We start from the raw sequence: 14,451 nt of genomic DNA, 5'->3' as shown, positions 1-14,451 counted from the left end.
TCGTTGAATATTTGTCTTCTTTAATTAAAAATTAAACTTTTACGTTAAACGTCTATTTTTTCAGAAAATTATTCCTTTTGTTTAAAAATTAACGTTATTGTTTAAAGATTCATATTCTTGGTTAAAAATCCAAATATTTTCGATATATATTCATCAGTTAGGTTGAAAATTATTTTCTTTTTAACTAAAAATGTTAAATATTCATCATTTTAATTGAAAATTCATCGGTTAGTGTGAAAATTATAATTTTTTCAACTAAAAATGTCGCTATTCCATTTTCTGTTAAAAAATATTTTTTTTAGATCAGAATTTATCTGTTTGGTTAAATATTTGTCTTTTTAAATTGAAAATTCAATTTTTTCGTTAAAATTCATGTATTTTGTTAAAAAATTGTATTTTTGATAGAAAATTAATTTTTTTGCTTGAAAATTAATCTTATTGTTCAAAGATTTATCTTTTTGGTTAAAAATTCAATTATTCACTTAAATCTTTATCATTTTAGTTGAAAATTCATCAGTAAGGTTGAAATTTATTTATTGTTTATTGACAAAAAATGTAACTTCCAGTTTTTTGTTCAAAACGGTTTGTTTTTAGATCAAATTTGAACTATTTCATTAAATGTTTTTTTTTTTAATTAATCTTTTTGTTTGAAAATTAATCTTATTAATTACAGATTCATCTTTTTAGTTAAAAATTCAAGTATTTCAGTTAAATATTCATAATTTGGTGTAAAATTCTTCAGTTAGGCTGAACGTTCAGTTTTTAAACTAAAAATGTGGCTCCCATTTTCTGTTGAAAATTATTTTGTTTAGATCAAAACTCATCTGTTCGGATAAGTATTTCTCTTCTTTAATTAAAAACTTACTGTTTCGTTAAAATTCATGTATTTTGTTGTAAAATTGTATTATTTGGTAAAAAATTAATCTTCTTGTTTGAAAATTAATCTTATTGTTTAAAGATTAATCTTTTTGTTTAAAAATTCAAGTATTCCAGTTAAATATTCGCCAGTTGGGTTAAAAAATATTTTTTTTTAGCTAAAAATATAATTATTCCATTTTCTGTCGAAAATTATTTTTTTTTTTTTTTTGTATCAAAATTCATCTATTTAGTTGAATATTTTGTCTTCTTTAATTGAAAATTCAACTTTTTCGTTAAAGTTTATATATTTTGTTGTAAAATTGCGGTTTTCAGTAAAAAATTATTCTTTTTGTTTGAAAAATTAATCTTATTATTCAAAGATTCATCTTTTTAGTTAATAATTCAAGTATTTCAGTTAAATATTCATCAGTTAGGTTAAATATTATTATTTTTTTCAGCTAAAAATGCACCTTCCATTTTCTGTTGAAAATTCTGTTTTTTTTTAGATATTTTTACTATATGGTTAAATATTTGTCTTTAATTGAAAATTAAACTTTTTCGTTAAAACTTGTCTATTTTTTTGAAAAATTGTTTTTTTTTTTGTAGAAAGTTATTCTTTTTATTAAAAAATTAACCTTATTGTTTAAAGATTAATATTTTTGGTCAAAAATTTAAGTATTTAAATTAAATATTCATCACTTCGTATGAAACTTATTTTTTTTTAACCAAAAAGTTTAAATTTTCAACATTTTAGTCGAAAATTCATCGGTTAGTTTGAAAATTATGATTATTTTTTTTACTAAAAATGTTACTATTCCATTTTCTGTTTTTTTTTTATATCAAAATTCATCTGTTTGTTTGAATATTTTGTCTTCTTTAATTGAAAATTTAACTATTGCGTTAAAATTCATATATTTTGTTGTAAAATTGTGATCTTCAGTAAAAAAATTTTTTTTTTTGTTTGAAAAATTAATCTTATTAATTAAAGATTTATATTTTTAGTTAAAAATTCAAGTATTTCAGTTAAATATTTATCAGTTAGGTTAAAATTTATTTTATTTTTTAACCAAAAAGCTTAAATATTCGTCATTTTATTTGAAAATTTATCGGTTAGTTTTAAGATTATGATTTTTTATAACTAAAAATGTTACTATTCCATTTTCGGTTGAAAATTATTTTTTTTAATCAAAATTCATCTGTTTGTTTGAATATTTTGTTTTCTTTAATTGAAAATTTAACTATTTCATTAAAATTCATTTTTTTATTGTATTTTTTGTTGGAAAATTAATCTTTTTGATTGAAAATTAATCAGAGTGTTTAAAAATTTAATTATTCAGTTAAATATTCATCATTTTAGCTGAAAATTCATCAGTTAGGTTAAAAATTATTTTTGTTTAGATCAGATTTGAACTATTTGGTTAAATGTTTTTTTTTGTAGAAAATTTCGTTAAAATCCATGTGTTTTGTGGAAAAATTGTATTTTTTGGTAGAATATTAATCTTTTTGTTTGAATATTCACCCTTTTTTTAAAGATTTATATTTTAGATTAAAAATTCAAGTATTTCAGTTAAATATTCGTAAGAAAAGTTAAAAATTCTTTTTTTTTTACTAAAAATGTAACTATTCCATTTTCTGTTGAAAATTATTTTTTTCAGGTCAAAATTCATCTATTCCGTCAAATATTTGTCTTTTTTAATGAAAAATTCATCTATATTGTTTAAAATCATGTATTTTGAGGAAAAATGGTAATTTTTGGTAAAAAATTAATCTTTTTGTTTGGATATTCATTCTATTGCTTACAGATTTATCTTTTTGGAGAAAAATTCAAATATTTCGGTTAAATATTCATCATTTAAGTTAAAAATGTTTTTTTTTTTTAACTAAAAATGTAACTATTTCATTTTCTGCCGAAAATTATTTTTTTTTAGATTAAAATTCATCTGTTTGGTTAAATATTTCTATTTTTTAATTAAAAACTCAACCATTTTGTTAATTTTTTTTTATTGTATTTTTTGGTAGAAAATTAATCTTATTGTTTAAAAATTCAAGTATTTCAGTTAAATATTTATTATTTTATTCAAAAATTATACTTTTTGGTTTAAAATTCCACTATTCCATTTGAAGATCGGATAATTTTATTTCAAAATTTATTTATTTTGTAATTGTTTTTTCTTTTCCATTTTCTGTTGAAAAATTTTTTTAGATTAAAATTCATCTGTTTGGATGCATATTTTTGTTCTTTATTTGGAAATTTAATAATTTCGTTAAAATTCATATAAATGGTTAAAAAATGGTATTTTTTGGTGAAAAATTAATCTTTTTGTTTGAAAATTAAGCTTATTGTTTAAAGACTCATTTTTTTGGTAAAAAATTCAAGTATTCAGTTAAAGTTGATCATTTTTGTTGAATATTACTTTTTTTTTTATCATAATTCATCTATTTCGTTGAATATTTTTCTTCTTTTATTAAAAACTCAACTATTTTATTAAAATTTATGTATTTCAGTTAAATAATCATTCAGGTTGAAAATTAAATTGTTTTAAACCTAAAAATGTAACTATTCCATTTTATGTTGAAAATTATTTTTTTTCATATCAAAATTCATCAATTTGGTTAAATATTTATCTTTTTTAATTAAAAACTATTTTCTTAGAAAATTTTTTTCTTAATTGTTTTTTTTGGTAGAAAATGAATTTTATTGTTTAATAATTCAAGTATTTCAGTTTCAATTTCAATTTTTTCGTTAAAATTCATGTATTTTGTTATAAAATTGTATTCTTTGGAAAAAATTAATCTTTTTGTTTGAAAATTAAGCTTATTGTTTAAAGACTCATTTTTTTGGTAAATCAAAATTAAATCAAATTTAAAACAAAATTCATCTGTTTGGATGAATATGTTTGTGCTTTAATTGAAAATTTAACAATTTCGTTTGAAAATTAATCTCATTGTTTAAAGATTAATCTTTTTGGTTAAAAATTCAAGTATTTCAATTCAGTATTCATCAGTAAGATTAAAAATTATTTTTTTCTGTTTACTAAAAATGTAAATATTCCATTTTCTATTAAAAATTTTTTTTATATATCAGGATTAATCTTTTTGGTTGAATATTTGTCTTCTTTAATTACAAATTTAACTATATTGTTAAAAATTATGTATTTTGTTAAAAAATGGTATTTTTTGGTAGAAAATTAATCTTTTCGTTTGAAAGTTAATCTAATTGTTTAAAAATTCAAGTATTTTGGTTAAATATTCATCATTCAGGTTGAAAATTACATTTTTTTAAAACTAAAAACGTGACTGTTCAACTATTTCGCTAAAATTCATGTATTTTGTTGTAAAATTGTATTCTTTAGTCAAAAATTAATCTTTTTGTTTAAAAGCTCAAGTATTTCTGTTAAATATACATCAATTAGGTTGAAAATTATTTTTTTTAAACTAAAATTATAACTATTCCATTATCCTTCGAAGATAAATTTTTTTTATCAAAATTAATCTATTTGGTTAAATATTTCTCTTCTTTAATTAAAAACTCAACTATTATATTAAAAATCCTGTATTTTGTTTTAAAAAATTTAATTTTTTGGTGGAAAATTAATCTGATTTTTTAAAAATTCAAGTATTTCAGTTAAATATTCATCATTTAATTGAAAATTCATCTTTTTGGTTTAAAATTCAACTATTCCAGTTGAAGATTCATAATTTTATTTCGAAATTCATTTATTTTGCTATTTTTTTCTCTGCTGTATTAAATATTGTTTAGAATGATCATCATGACTTAAAATAAAATAAAATAAAATAAATGTTACCTTTAGTTGACCGGGAAAAACGGAGAAATGATCGGAAATTTGAAATCTTTCGCCGAATCGTCACCCTGACAATAAATAAACCTAAAAAAAAAATATTTAATAACCAAATTACAGATGAAGCGGATGCCGCACCGGATGTGGAGGACGAGGTTCTTCAGCAAATTATCAGTAATTCCACACCCCAAGAAGTAGAAAAGTCCCAGTTAATCCAGAACAATTTTCAAGCAAATAATTTTCAAGAGCTTCCGGAAAATTTGAAATCCTCGGCACAAAACGAGAGTGTGATCGAGGAGGTGCGTCTTACGGTGAAGAATTTTTTCGAGGAATTTGAGCAGAAAATTTTGAGAAAGAAGCAGATGGCAATGGGACCTCAAGGAGATGGATCTGTTATTGATGAGAAATATAATGCGGCCGATGATTCAAGGCGAGGAAGCAATATTTCCCAGGAAAATCCCACTGACGCGGTGAGTGGAACTTTATTTTTATTTCCATTCCTCGACCTTTTTTATATCCTTTGAGAATATAATGAGGCCATTTATAAGCATTTTGAATTTGGATCTAAAGAATCGTATTTTTTAGCTTTATTAATAATAATAATTAGAGTATTTAAAGTTCGCGAAAAAATTGTTCTAGGTAGAAAAGCAACTACAACTAGAAGATTAGTAATATTAATGCAAGAAATTTTTGTTTCTAAATGCATTTTTAATTTTTTTAGTTAAGTTTTTTAAATTAAAAAGATAAATTTTTTACCTGAGAAATGAATTTTTTAACTGATATGATCAATCTTTAATTATAATAGTTGAATTTTCAATCAAAAATATTATTTTTCTCACACAGAAAAGATATTTTACAACAAAGTAAATATATTTTCATTGAAAGAGTTGAATTTTCAACTAAAAATGATCAATTTTCAAATAAAATGATTAATCTTAAACTGGAATATTTGAACATTAAAAAAAAGTGGTGTTCTACAAAAAAAAAATACGACTTTCAACAAAATAAATGAATTTTCAATTAAAAAAGACAAGTTTTGATCCAAATTGTTGAATTTTGATTCAAACAATATCAATTTTTAACCAAAAATTGACTATTTAAATTTTGGATTGAAAAAATTAATTTGTTGAGCAAACTGATGAATTTTCAACCAAAATTACGATTCTTTAACTGCAACAGTTGAAATTTTAACAAAAAAATTAATTTTTAAACCAAAAAAGTCGACTTTCAGAAAATTAACCAAAAATAGAAAAGTTAAATTTTCATTTGGAAAAATGAATTTTTAACTAAAATGATGAATCTTTATTGATTATAGATAAATTTTCAACCAAAAATATTAACTTTCTTATAAAAAAAAAAGACATTTTACAACACAGTAAGTATATTTTCATTGAATGAGTTGAATTTTCAACTAAAAAGGATAAATCTTAAATTGTAATATTTGAACATTAAAAAAAGTGGTGTTCTACAAAAAAATACGACTTTCAACAAAATAAATGAATTTCCAATTAAAAAAGACAAGTTTTTATCCAAATTGTTGAATTTTGATTTAAAAAATATCAATTTTTAACCAAAAATTGACTATTTAAATTTTGGATTGAAAAAATTAATTTGTTGAGCAAACTGATGAATTTTCAACCAAAATTACGATTCTTTAACTGCAACAGTTGAAATTTTAACAAAAAAATTAATTTTGAAACCAAAAAAGTCGACTTTCAGAAAATTAACCAAAAATAGAAAAGTTAAATTTTCATTTGGAAAAATGAATTTTTAACTAAAATGATGAATCTTTATTGATAATAGATAAATTTTCAACCAAAAATATTAACTTTCTTATAAAAAAAAGACATTTTACAACAAAGTAAATATATTTTCATTATAAGAGTTGAATTTTCAAATAAAATATTGAATCTTCAACTGGAATATTTGACCTTTATGAAATAAAAGTAATTTGCTACAAAAAATTCCACTTTCAACAAAATAAATGAGTTTTTTACGAAATATTTAAATTGTCAATAAAAAGAAAACATTTTTATCCAATTATTTGAATTTTGAACAGAAAATGATCAATTTTCGACCAAAAATGGACTGGTTACAATTTCAATTGAAAAACTTAATTTTTTCCCCAAATTGATGAATTTTCAACAAAAAATAGGATTTTTAAACTGGAATAGTTGAAATTTTAACCAAAAAATTAATTTTAAAGCCAAAAAAGTCGACTTTCATAAAATTAAACGAATTTTTAATGAAACAGTTGTATTTTCAACTAGAAAAGACAAATTTTCAACCAAATGTTTGCATTTTCAACTTTATATTATCATTTTTAATTAAAAATGATGAATCTTTAATTTTAAGAGTTGAATTTTCAACCAAATATTAACTTTCTAATAAAAAAAGCATTTTACAACAAAGTCAATGAATTTTCATTGAAATCGTTTAATTTTCAACTAAAAAAAGATCAATTTATTAACTAAAATGATAAATTTTCAACAAAATATTTTAATTTTCAATCACAAAAGACAAATTTTTGTCCAAATAGTTGAATTTTGAACAGAAAATGATCAGTTTTCGACCAAAACTGGACTGGTTAAATTTTCAATTGAAAAAATTAATTTTTTCATCAAATTTTTGGAATTTCAACAAAAATTATGATTCTTTTACTGAAAAATTTGAAATTTTTAGAAAAAAATTAATTTTTCAATGAAGAAAGTCGACTTTCAACAAATTAAACGAATTTTCAATAAAACAGTTATATTTTCAACTAGAAAAGACAACATTTCAACCAAATATTTACATTTTCCACTTAAAATTATCATTTTCAACTAAAAATTATGAATCTTTGATGACAAGAGTTGAATTTTCAACCAAATATTAACTTTCTAATAAAAAAAAGCATTTTACAACAAAGTCAATGAACTTTCATTGAAATAGTTTAATTTTCAACTAAAAAAATATTAATTTAGTAACTAAAATGATAAAATTTCCACTAAATGGTTCAATTTGAATTTGAAAAACACAAATTTTTATCCTAATAGTTGAATTTTAAATAAAACATTATCAATTATCGACCAAAATTGGAATGGTTAAATTCTCAATTGAAAAAATTATTTTTTTCACCAAATTGATGAATTTTCAACAAAAATTATGATTCTTTTATTGAAAAATTTGAAATTTTTACAAAAAAAATTAATTTTTCAACCAAAAAAGTCGACTTTCAACAAATTAAACGAATTTTCAATAAAACAGTTGTATTTTCAATTAGAAAAGACAAATTTTCAACCAAATATTTGCATTTTCAACTTAAAATTATAATTTTTCAACCAAACAGAACAGTTAAATTTTCAGATCGCAAAAATGAATTTTCCACCAATAGAGTGAATTTTTAACTAAACTGATGAATCTTTATTGCTATTTAATGTATTTTCAATCAAAAATATTAACTTTTTAATAACAAAAGTAATTTCACGACAAAATAAATGATTTTTTATTAAAATAGGTCAAATTTTCTATTAAAAAGATAAATTTGTATCCAAATTGTTGAATTTTGAACAAGAAAAGATTAATTTCCAACAAAAAATGCACTAGTTGTATTTCCAATTATAAAAATTATTTTTTTCACCAAAGTGATCACTTTTCAACCAAAATTATGATTCTTTAACTGAAAAGTTGAAATTTTAACAAAAAATTAATTTTCTTTAAAAAAAAAGACATTTTACAACAAAGTAAATATATTTTCAACTTTTAAAATACGACTTTCAAACAAAATAAATGAGTTTGCAAACGAAATAGTTGAATTTTAAATTAAAAAAGACAATTTTTATCCAAATTGTTGAATTTCTATTTTAAAAAAACAGATCAATTTTTAACAAAAAATGGACTAGTTGAATATTCAATTATAAAAATTAATTTTTTCGCTAAATTGATGAATGCATTTTTAACTTAAATTGTGAATTTTTAATTATAATAGTTGAATTGTCAATAAAAAATAATAACTTTTTCGCAAAAAAAAAAGATATTTTACAACAAAATAAATGAATTTTCACCGACATAGTTGAATTTTAAATTAAAAAAGACACATTTTTAACCAAATTGTTGAATTTTGAACAATAAAAGATCAATAAAAAAATTGACTGGTTAAATTTTCGATTGAAAAAAATTAATTTTTTTTACTAAACTGATGAATTTTCATCCAAAATTGTGATTTCTTAACTTAAATAGTTAAAAATTTAACAAAAAAATAATTTTCTACCAAAAAATTCTGTTAAATATACAACAAAATAAATAAATTAATAAATCACTAATAAACTAATAAAGAAATTTATAAATTTAAAATAAATTGGTAAAAATTAAATTATAAAAAAATTTTCAGCCAACAGAAAAACAACTAATTTTCAACGAAATAATTTGTTTTCATCCAAAAAATAATTTCTTAATTTTCTACAAGATAAGATACAATTTGAATAAAATATAATAATTTTGAACTAAAAAGATAAATTTACAAACCAAAACTAGAATAGTTCAATTTGCAGTTGGAGACGTAAATTTTAAAAAAAAGCGAGTGTTCCGCAAAATGAATTAATTTCCAACTAAACATATAAATTTTCAAGCTACAATGGAATACTTATATCTCTAGTTCAAAAAATTAATTTTTGACTAAAAAGAAACGATTTTTTAGCCAATGAAATTAATTTTTAATCACAGTGATGAATTTTCAACCAAAAATATTGTCTTTTTGACTTGAAAATTCATCAATATGTTTGAAGTTTAACCTTTTTTGTTTAAAAATTGAAATATTTGATTAAATTTTTTTTAGATTGTTGAAAGTTCGTCTCTTCTGTTTCAGAGATAAACTATTTAGTTGGAAATGCAACTGTATGGTTAAAAAATAAATTTTATTTTTAAATTAAACTATTTGGTTAAAAATTCATTTTTCTTCGTTGAAAATATAATAAGTTCTTTTAAATAAAATAAATGTTCGTACTATATTAAATCCAACCTGAAACATTTTAAATTCCTACCTTTTTATCTAAAAATATTACTTTTTTTTAAGAAAATTTATGGATTTTAACCAAATAGTTGAATTCTCAACCAAACAGGTCAATTTTCAAACAAGAATATTAATTTTCTACGAAAAAAACAACGGATTTTCCACAGAAGGGGTATTTTTTCTACCAAAAAGTTGAATTTTCAACACTTATATTTTCTGTAAGAAGAAAAATGTTTTAATAAAAAAAAACGAATTTTTACTAAAAAAAAGAATAATTCTATACGAAAAAAGAACACTTTCAACTATACAGTGTTATTTTTAAACCAAAAAGATAAAGTTCCTACAAAGCGATTGAATTTTTAACAAGAAATTTATCTTTCAACAAAAAAATTGATTTTTTAACGAATTTTTTAAAATTTGAAACCCAAAATGATCCATTTTCAAGCAAGAACATTATCTACTAACAAAATGAATTTTCAACAAAATTGGTAAGTTTTCAAACAAAAAGATTCATTTTTAATAAAGTAGCTGAACCAAAAAACAGTTGAATTTAACCAAAAACAGATGAACTTTTGACAAAAAGTTGTATCCTCTACCAAAAAGTTTTTTTCGAAAAAATTATTGAATTTTGAAAGGGAAAAAAATAAAGAACCGGGAATTTACTAATACTATAATATACATTTTTTTACATTTTTCTTTGGGAATTTAACTTTTTTCTTGAAAATTCAACTACACACGTTTAAAAGCTCAACTCTTTTTTTTAAATTAATTTTGTTGTTGAAAGATTCATAATTTTAATTGAAAATTCTTTTTTTTAATGTAAGTACATTGTTGAAAATCGATTTCTCAACTAAGAATTTAACTATTCCAGTAGAAAATTTAACTATTTTTCTGAAAATCTTTTTTTGTTGTTGTTAAGAATGAACTTTTTAATTATAAATTCAACTATTCTATTTTTGGTTGAAATTTTATCATTTTTGGATGTAAATTTAACTATTTGGTTGAAAATTGATATTTTTTATTTGAAAATTAAATTTTTTGTTAATTCATCATTTTTTTGGAACGTTTAAAATTCAAAATTTTAGTTGAATATTTATTTTTTAGGATAGAATTAAATTTGTTTGAAAAATAAACTCTTTTTTTAAGAATGAATTTTTCAACATCTTTTTTTTAGTAAAAATTAATTTTTATTGTTGAAAATTTAACTATTTCAGTAGAATATTTATTGTTTTAGTTAGACACTCATCCTTTTGGTTTAAGATTACACTATTTCAGTTAAAGATTCATCATTTTAGTTGACAATTGTCCTTTTCTAGTTCAAAATTTAACAATTTGGACGAAAAATTTTCTTTCTAATTAAAATTTCATTTATTTCGTCGAAAATTCAGGTGTTTTGTTTTAAAAAACCTCTTTCATGATATGAAAATGACTTTTTTCAAGTGGAGAATAATTTTTTTCTTAGAAATTTAATCTCATTGTTAAAAAAATTTTTATTTTTGGTTTAAAATTCAAGTATTTCAGTTAAATATTCATAATTTTACTTGAAAATTTATCTTTCAGGTTTGAAATAAATTTGCTCGGTTGAAAAATATATTCTTTGGTTAAAAATTAATTTTGTTGTTGTTGAGGATTCATCATTTTAATATAAAAATTAATTTTGTTGAGTAAAAAATTCACTCGATTATTGAAAATTTGTCTCCTTTTTTGTTTAAAATAATTTTTTCTTTTGACTGAAAATGCTGTTCCAGATAAATATTTCATAATTTTAGATAAGATAAGATAATATTTCAAGATTATTATAAAAGATCATTATTTCAAAAATTACATTTTTAACGGAAAATTCAACTATTCTATATTTTTTGTTAAAATGTTATCTTTTTTCAATGAAAATTCAACTACTTGGTTGAAAATTGATATTTTCTAGTTCAAAATTCAACACTTTGACTATAAATTTGTCTTTTTAAATTGAAAACTCATTTATTTCGTTCAAAATTCACGTTTTTTGTAATCGACTTTTTTCGTAGAAAATTGACTTTTTTGGTAATAAATTATTTTTAAAAAATGAATCTCCTTGTTTAAAATACTTCTCAAAAATACGATTTTTTTGTTAAGAATTAAGTTTTTAGCGGGAAATGCAACTGTTCTATTTTTGGTTGAAATTTTACTTTTTTAGATAAATATTGAACTATTTGGTTGAAATTAGATGTTTTTTATTTAAAAATTGAACTGATTTTTTGAAAATTCAAGCAATCTAATGTAAATTTGTCTTTTTAAAGTGAAAATTCATTTTTTTTCGTTAAAAATTCACGTATTATGCAAAAAATCGAGTTTTTCGTAGAAAATCTACTTTTTTGGTAGAAAAATATTTTTTTCTTTGAAAGTTAATCTCCTAGTTTTAAAAATCTTCTATTCGGTTAATAATTCAAGTATGCCAGTCAAATATTCATAATTGTAGTTGAAAATTCATATTTTAGTTTAAAAAATTTGAATAAAAAATTATCTTTTTTAATAGAAAATTGAAATATATTGTTAAAAATACGCGTATTTTGCTAAAAAATCGATTTTTTAATGGAAAATTATCTTTTTCTTTTAAAATTAATCTTCTTGTCTAAAAATTTTTCTGGGTTTAAAGTTAAACTCTTTTTTTTAATAATATTTTTACTTTTTATTGTAACTTTTTAATCATTCAAAATTTGTTTTTAGTTGAAATTTCGTTGAAATTTATTCATTTTTTTTAAATGTTACTATTTTTTTTAATTCAGTTTTTTTTCGTGTAATTTTTTAAACTAACAATTTAACTTATTTCACTTGAATATTGAAAATTATGTTTTTTCTTTAAGTGTTAATCTTTTTATCTAAAAATTATTATTATGGGCTAAAAATTCAAGCATTTTAGTTAAATATTTATCATTTTAATTAAAAGTTTAACCCTTTTGTTAATTTTTTTTTTTAAGATTCATAATTTTATTTCAAAATTTATTTTTTGGGTTAAATATTCTATAATATTAATCTAAAACTTATTTCTTTGGTTGGGTATTCCTTTTTTGACTCAAAATTAAATTCTTAGTTGAAAAATGATCTTTTTCAGTTGAAAATTCGTATTTTTTGATAGAAATTAATCTTCTTGGTAGAAAATTCATATTTTTGGTCTAAAGTACAGTTATTTAGTTTAAATATTCATAATATTAGTTGAATAATTCATTAATTATTTTTTTAATTAAAAATTTAGTTCTTTAATTTTTGGTTGACAATTTATCTTTTCTTCGGTAAAAATTAATTTTTGATAGTTTGAAAATGTAACTATTTCAATTGAAGATTAATTGTTTTGGTTGAAAACTCATATTTTTTATTAAAATTCATCTGTTCTGACTAGTTTTTTAACTTTTCCATTTTTATTGAAAATTGATATTTTTAGTGCAAAATTCAAGTATTTGTTTCAAAATTCATTTTTTTTGAAAATTCGCCCTCTGTTGTGTTAAAGGATCTTTAGAACAAACGTGATAAATAAAAAAAAGGTTTAAATTTTGCGGCAAATGGGAATATTTTACTTTTAATTGACCGGAAAAATTGCAAAATTGAACATTTGACTTTTTTATTAAACAATTCATCTGTTTTAGTAAAAAACCGGTATAATTTTTGAATAAAAATCTCAATTTTGGTTGAAAATTTCAAAATTCTTTTCGGTTGAAAATCAACTGTATGTGAAAATTCGTTTCCTTTTTCTTGAAAATTCAATTATCAGCAGCGTGAAAGTTAAACTACTATGTTGACAAATTTTTTTGTGTGCTAGAAATTCATATTATTCTTTTAGAAATTCAATTTTTGTACAGAAAATTCGCCTTTTGGCTTGAAGGTAAACTTTGGTTTCTTTCCTTACTAAAAGAATTGTTTTTACAAGACGATTTGGAATCAGTTCAAAATTTTATTTAAGATTTCTAGATTTGAAGTGTAAAAATTAAACTATTTCATTATAAAATTTTTAGCAGTTAAACCAAAATGTAAACGCCCGACTGAAACTTTATAAACTAGTTTTAATTTTAAAATACCTTAAAAATAGTATATTTATGATTAAAGGCTTTTATTACATTAAAAATATTGTTTTAGTCTAAAATTTGAACATTTTTAATTGCGAGAAATAAAAATTGCGCATTATATTTAGAAATATTTTATTGTTAATTTAAAATCTGTAATTATAAATCAAATATTTTAAATTAGACAAAAAACTAAAGTTTGAACGTTACAATTTTGAGTCTAATTTTTACAAATTTAATTTACAATTCAAAATAATTTAAACAAACCTAATTTTCGTGCAAATAGCATACAGCCTAATTTAAAATAAAATAATATAGATTTTTGTAGATTAAGCAGAAAAAATTTAGAAGCTTTTTAAGAATTATGAAAGACTTCAAAAGAATAAAAAAGATTTCCAAAATTGTGAAAAACAAGTCTGGAAGATTTAAAAAATATATTTTTAATTATTTAAGATTTTTAAAAAATATGAAGAATTCTAATTATTTTAAAAGACGTTTAGAAGTTCTGAAAAAATAATTTCAAATTTGAATAAATATAAAACAACATCTAGATTTTGAAATTAAATTTGATAGTTTTTTAAGGATTTCTAAACTATTTAAAATGAATTCTGCTTTTAATTTTAATTTCATTGGTCAGGAAAACTTTTTGCGAGCCGTGAAAAACCCAGAAATTTGACCAGAGAGAAATAGAGAGTCACAATGCATTAGAAATATCAGTTGATAGAAACATGGCGCCCCCTACTCGCCCGTATACCCGTGATGGTCATTTGATTGA

General features: G+C 20.5%; 1 protein-coding gene across 3 annotated transcripts in view; it reads left to right on the top strand.

Moving 5' to 3' along the window:
- LOC117178314 overlaps nucleotides 1-14,451 on the top strand; it is a 131,610-nt gene that overhangs the window by 63,356 nt on the left and 53,803 nt on the right. For all 3 annotated transcript variants that reach the window (XM_033369695.1, XM_033369694.1, XM_033369696.1), the window contains exon 16: nucleotides 4,779-5,128. In XM_033369695.1, coding sequence (XP_033225586.1) covers nucleotides 4,779-5,128 — 350 coding nt within the window. The remainder of the gene's footprint in view (nucleotides 1-4,778; nucleotides 5,129-14,451) is intronic.

Source organism: Belonocnema kinseyi, chromosome 8 (genome assembly GCF_010883055.1).
Source record: "Belonocnema kinseyi isolate 2016_QV_RU_SX_M_011 chromosome 8, B_treatae_v1, whole genome shotgun sequence".
In the NCBI taxonomy this organism is placed as follows: domain Eukaryota; kingdom Metazoa; phylum Arthropoda; class Insecta; order Hymenoptera; family Cynipidae; genus Belonocnema; species Belonocnema kinseyi.
This window is presented reverse-complemented; position numbering and strand designations above follow the sequence as displayed.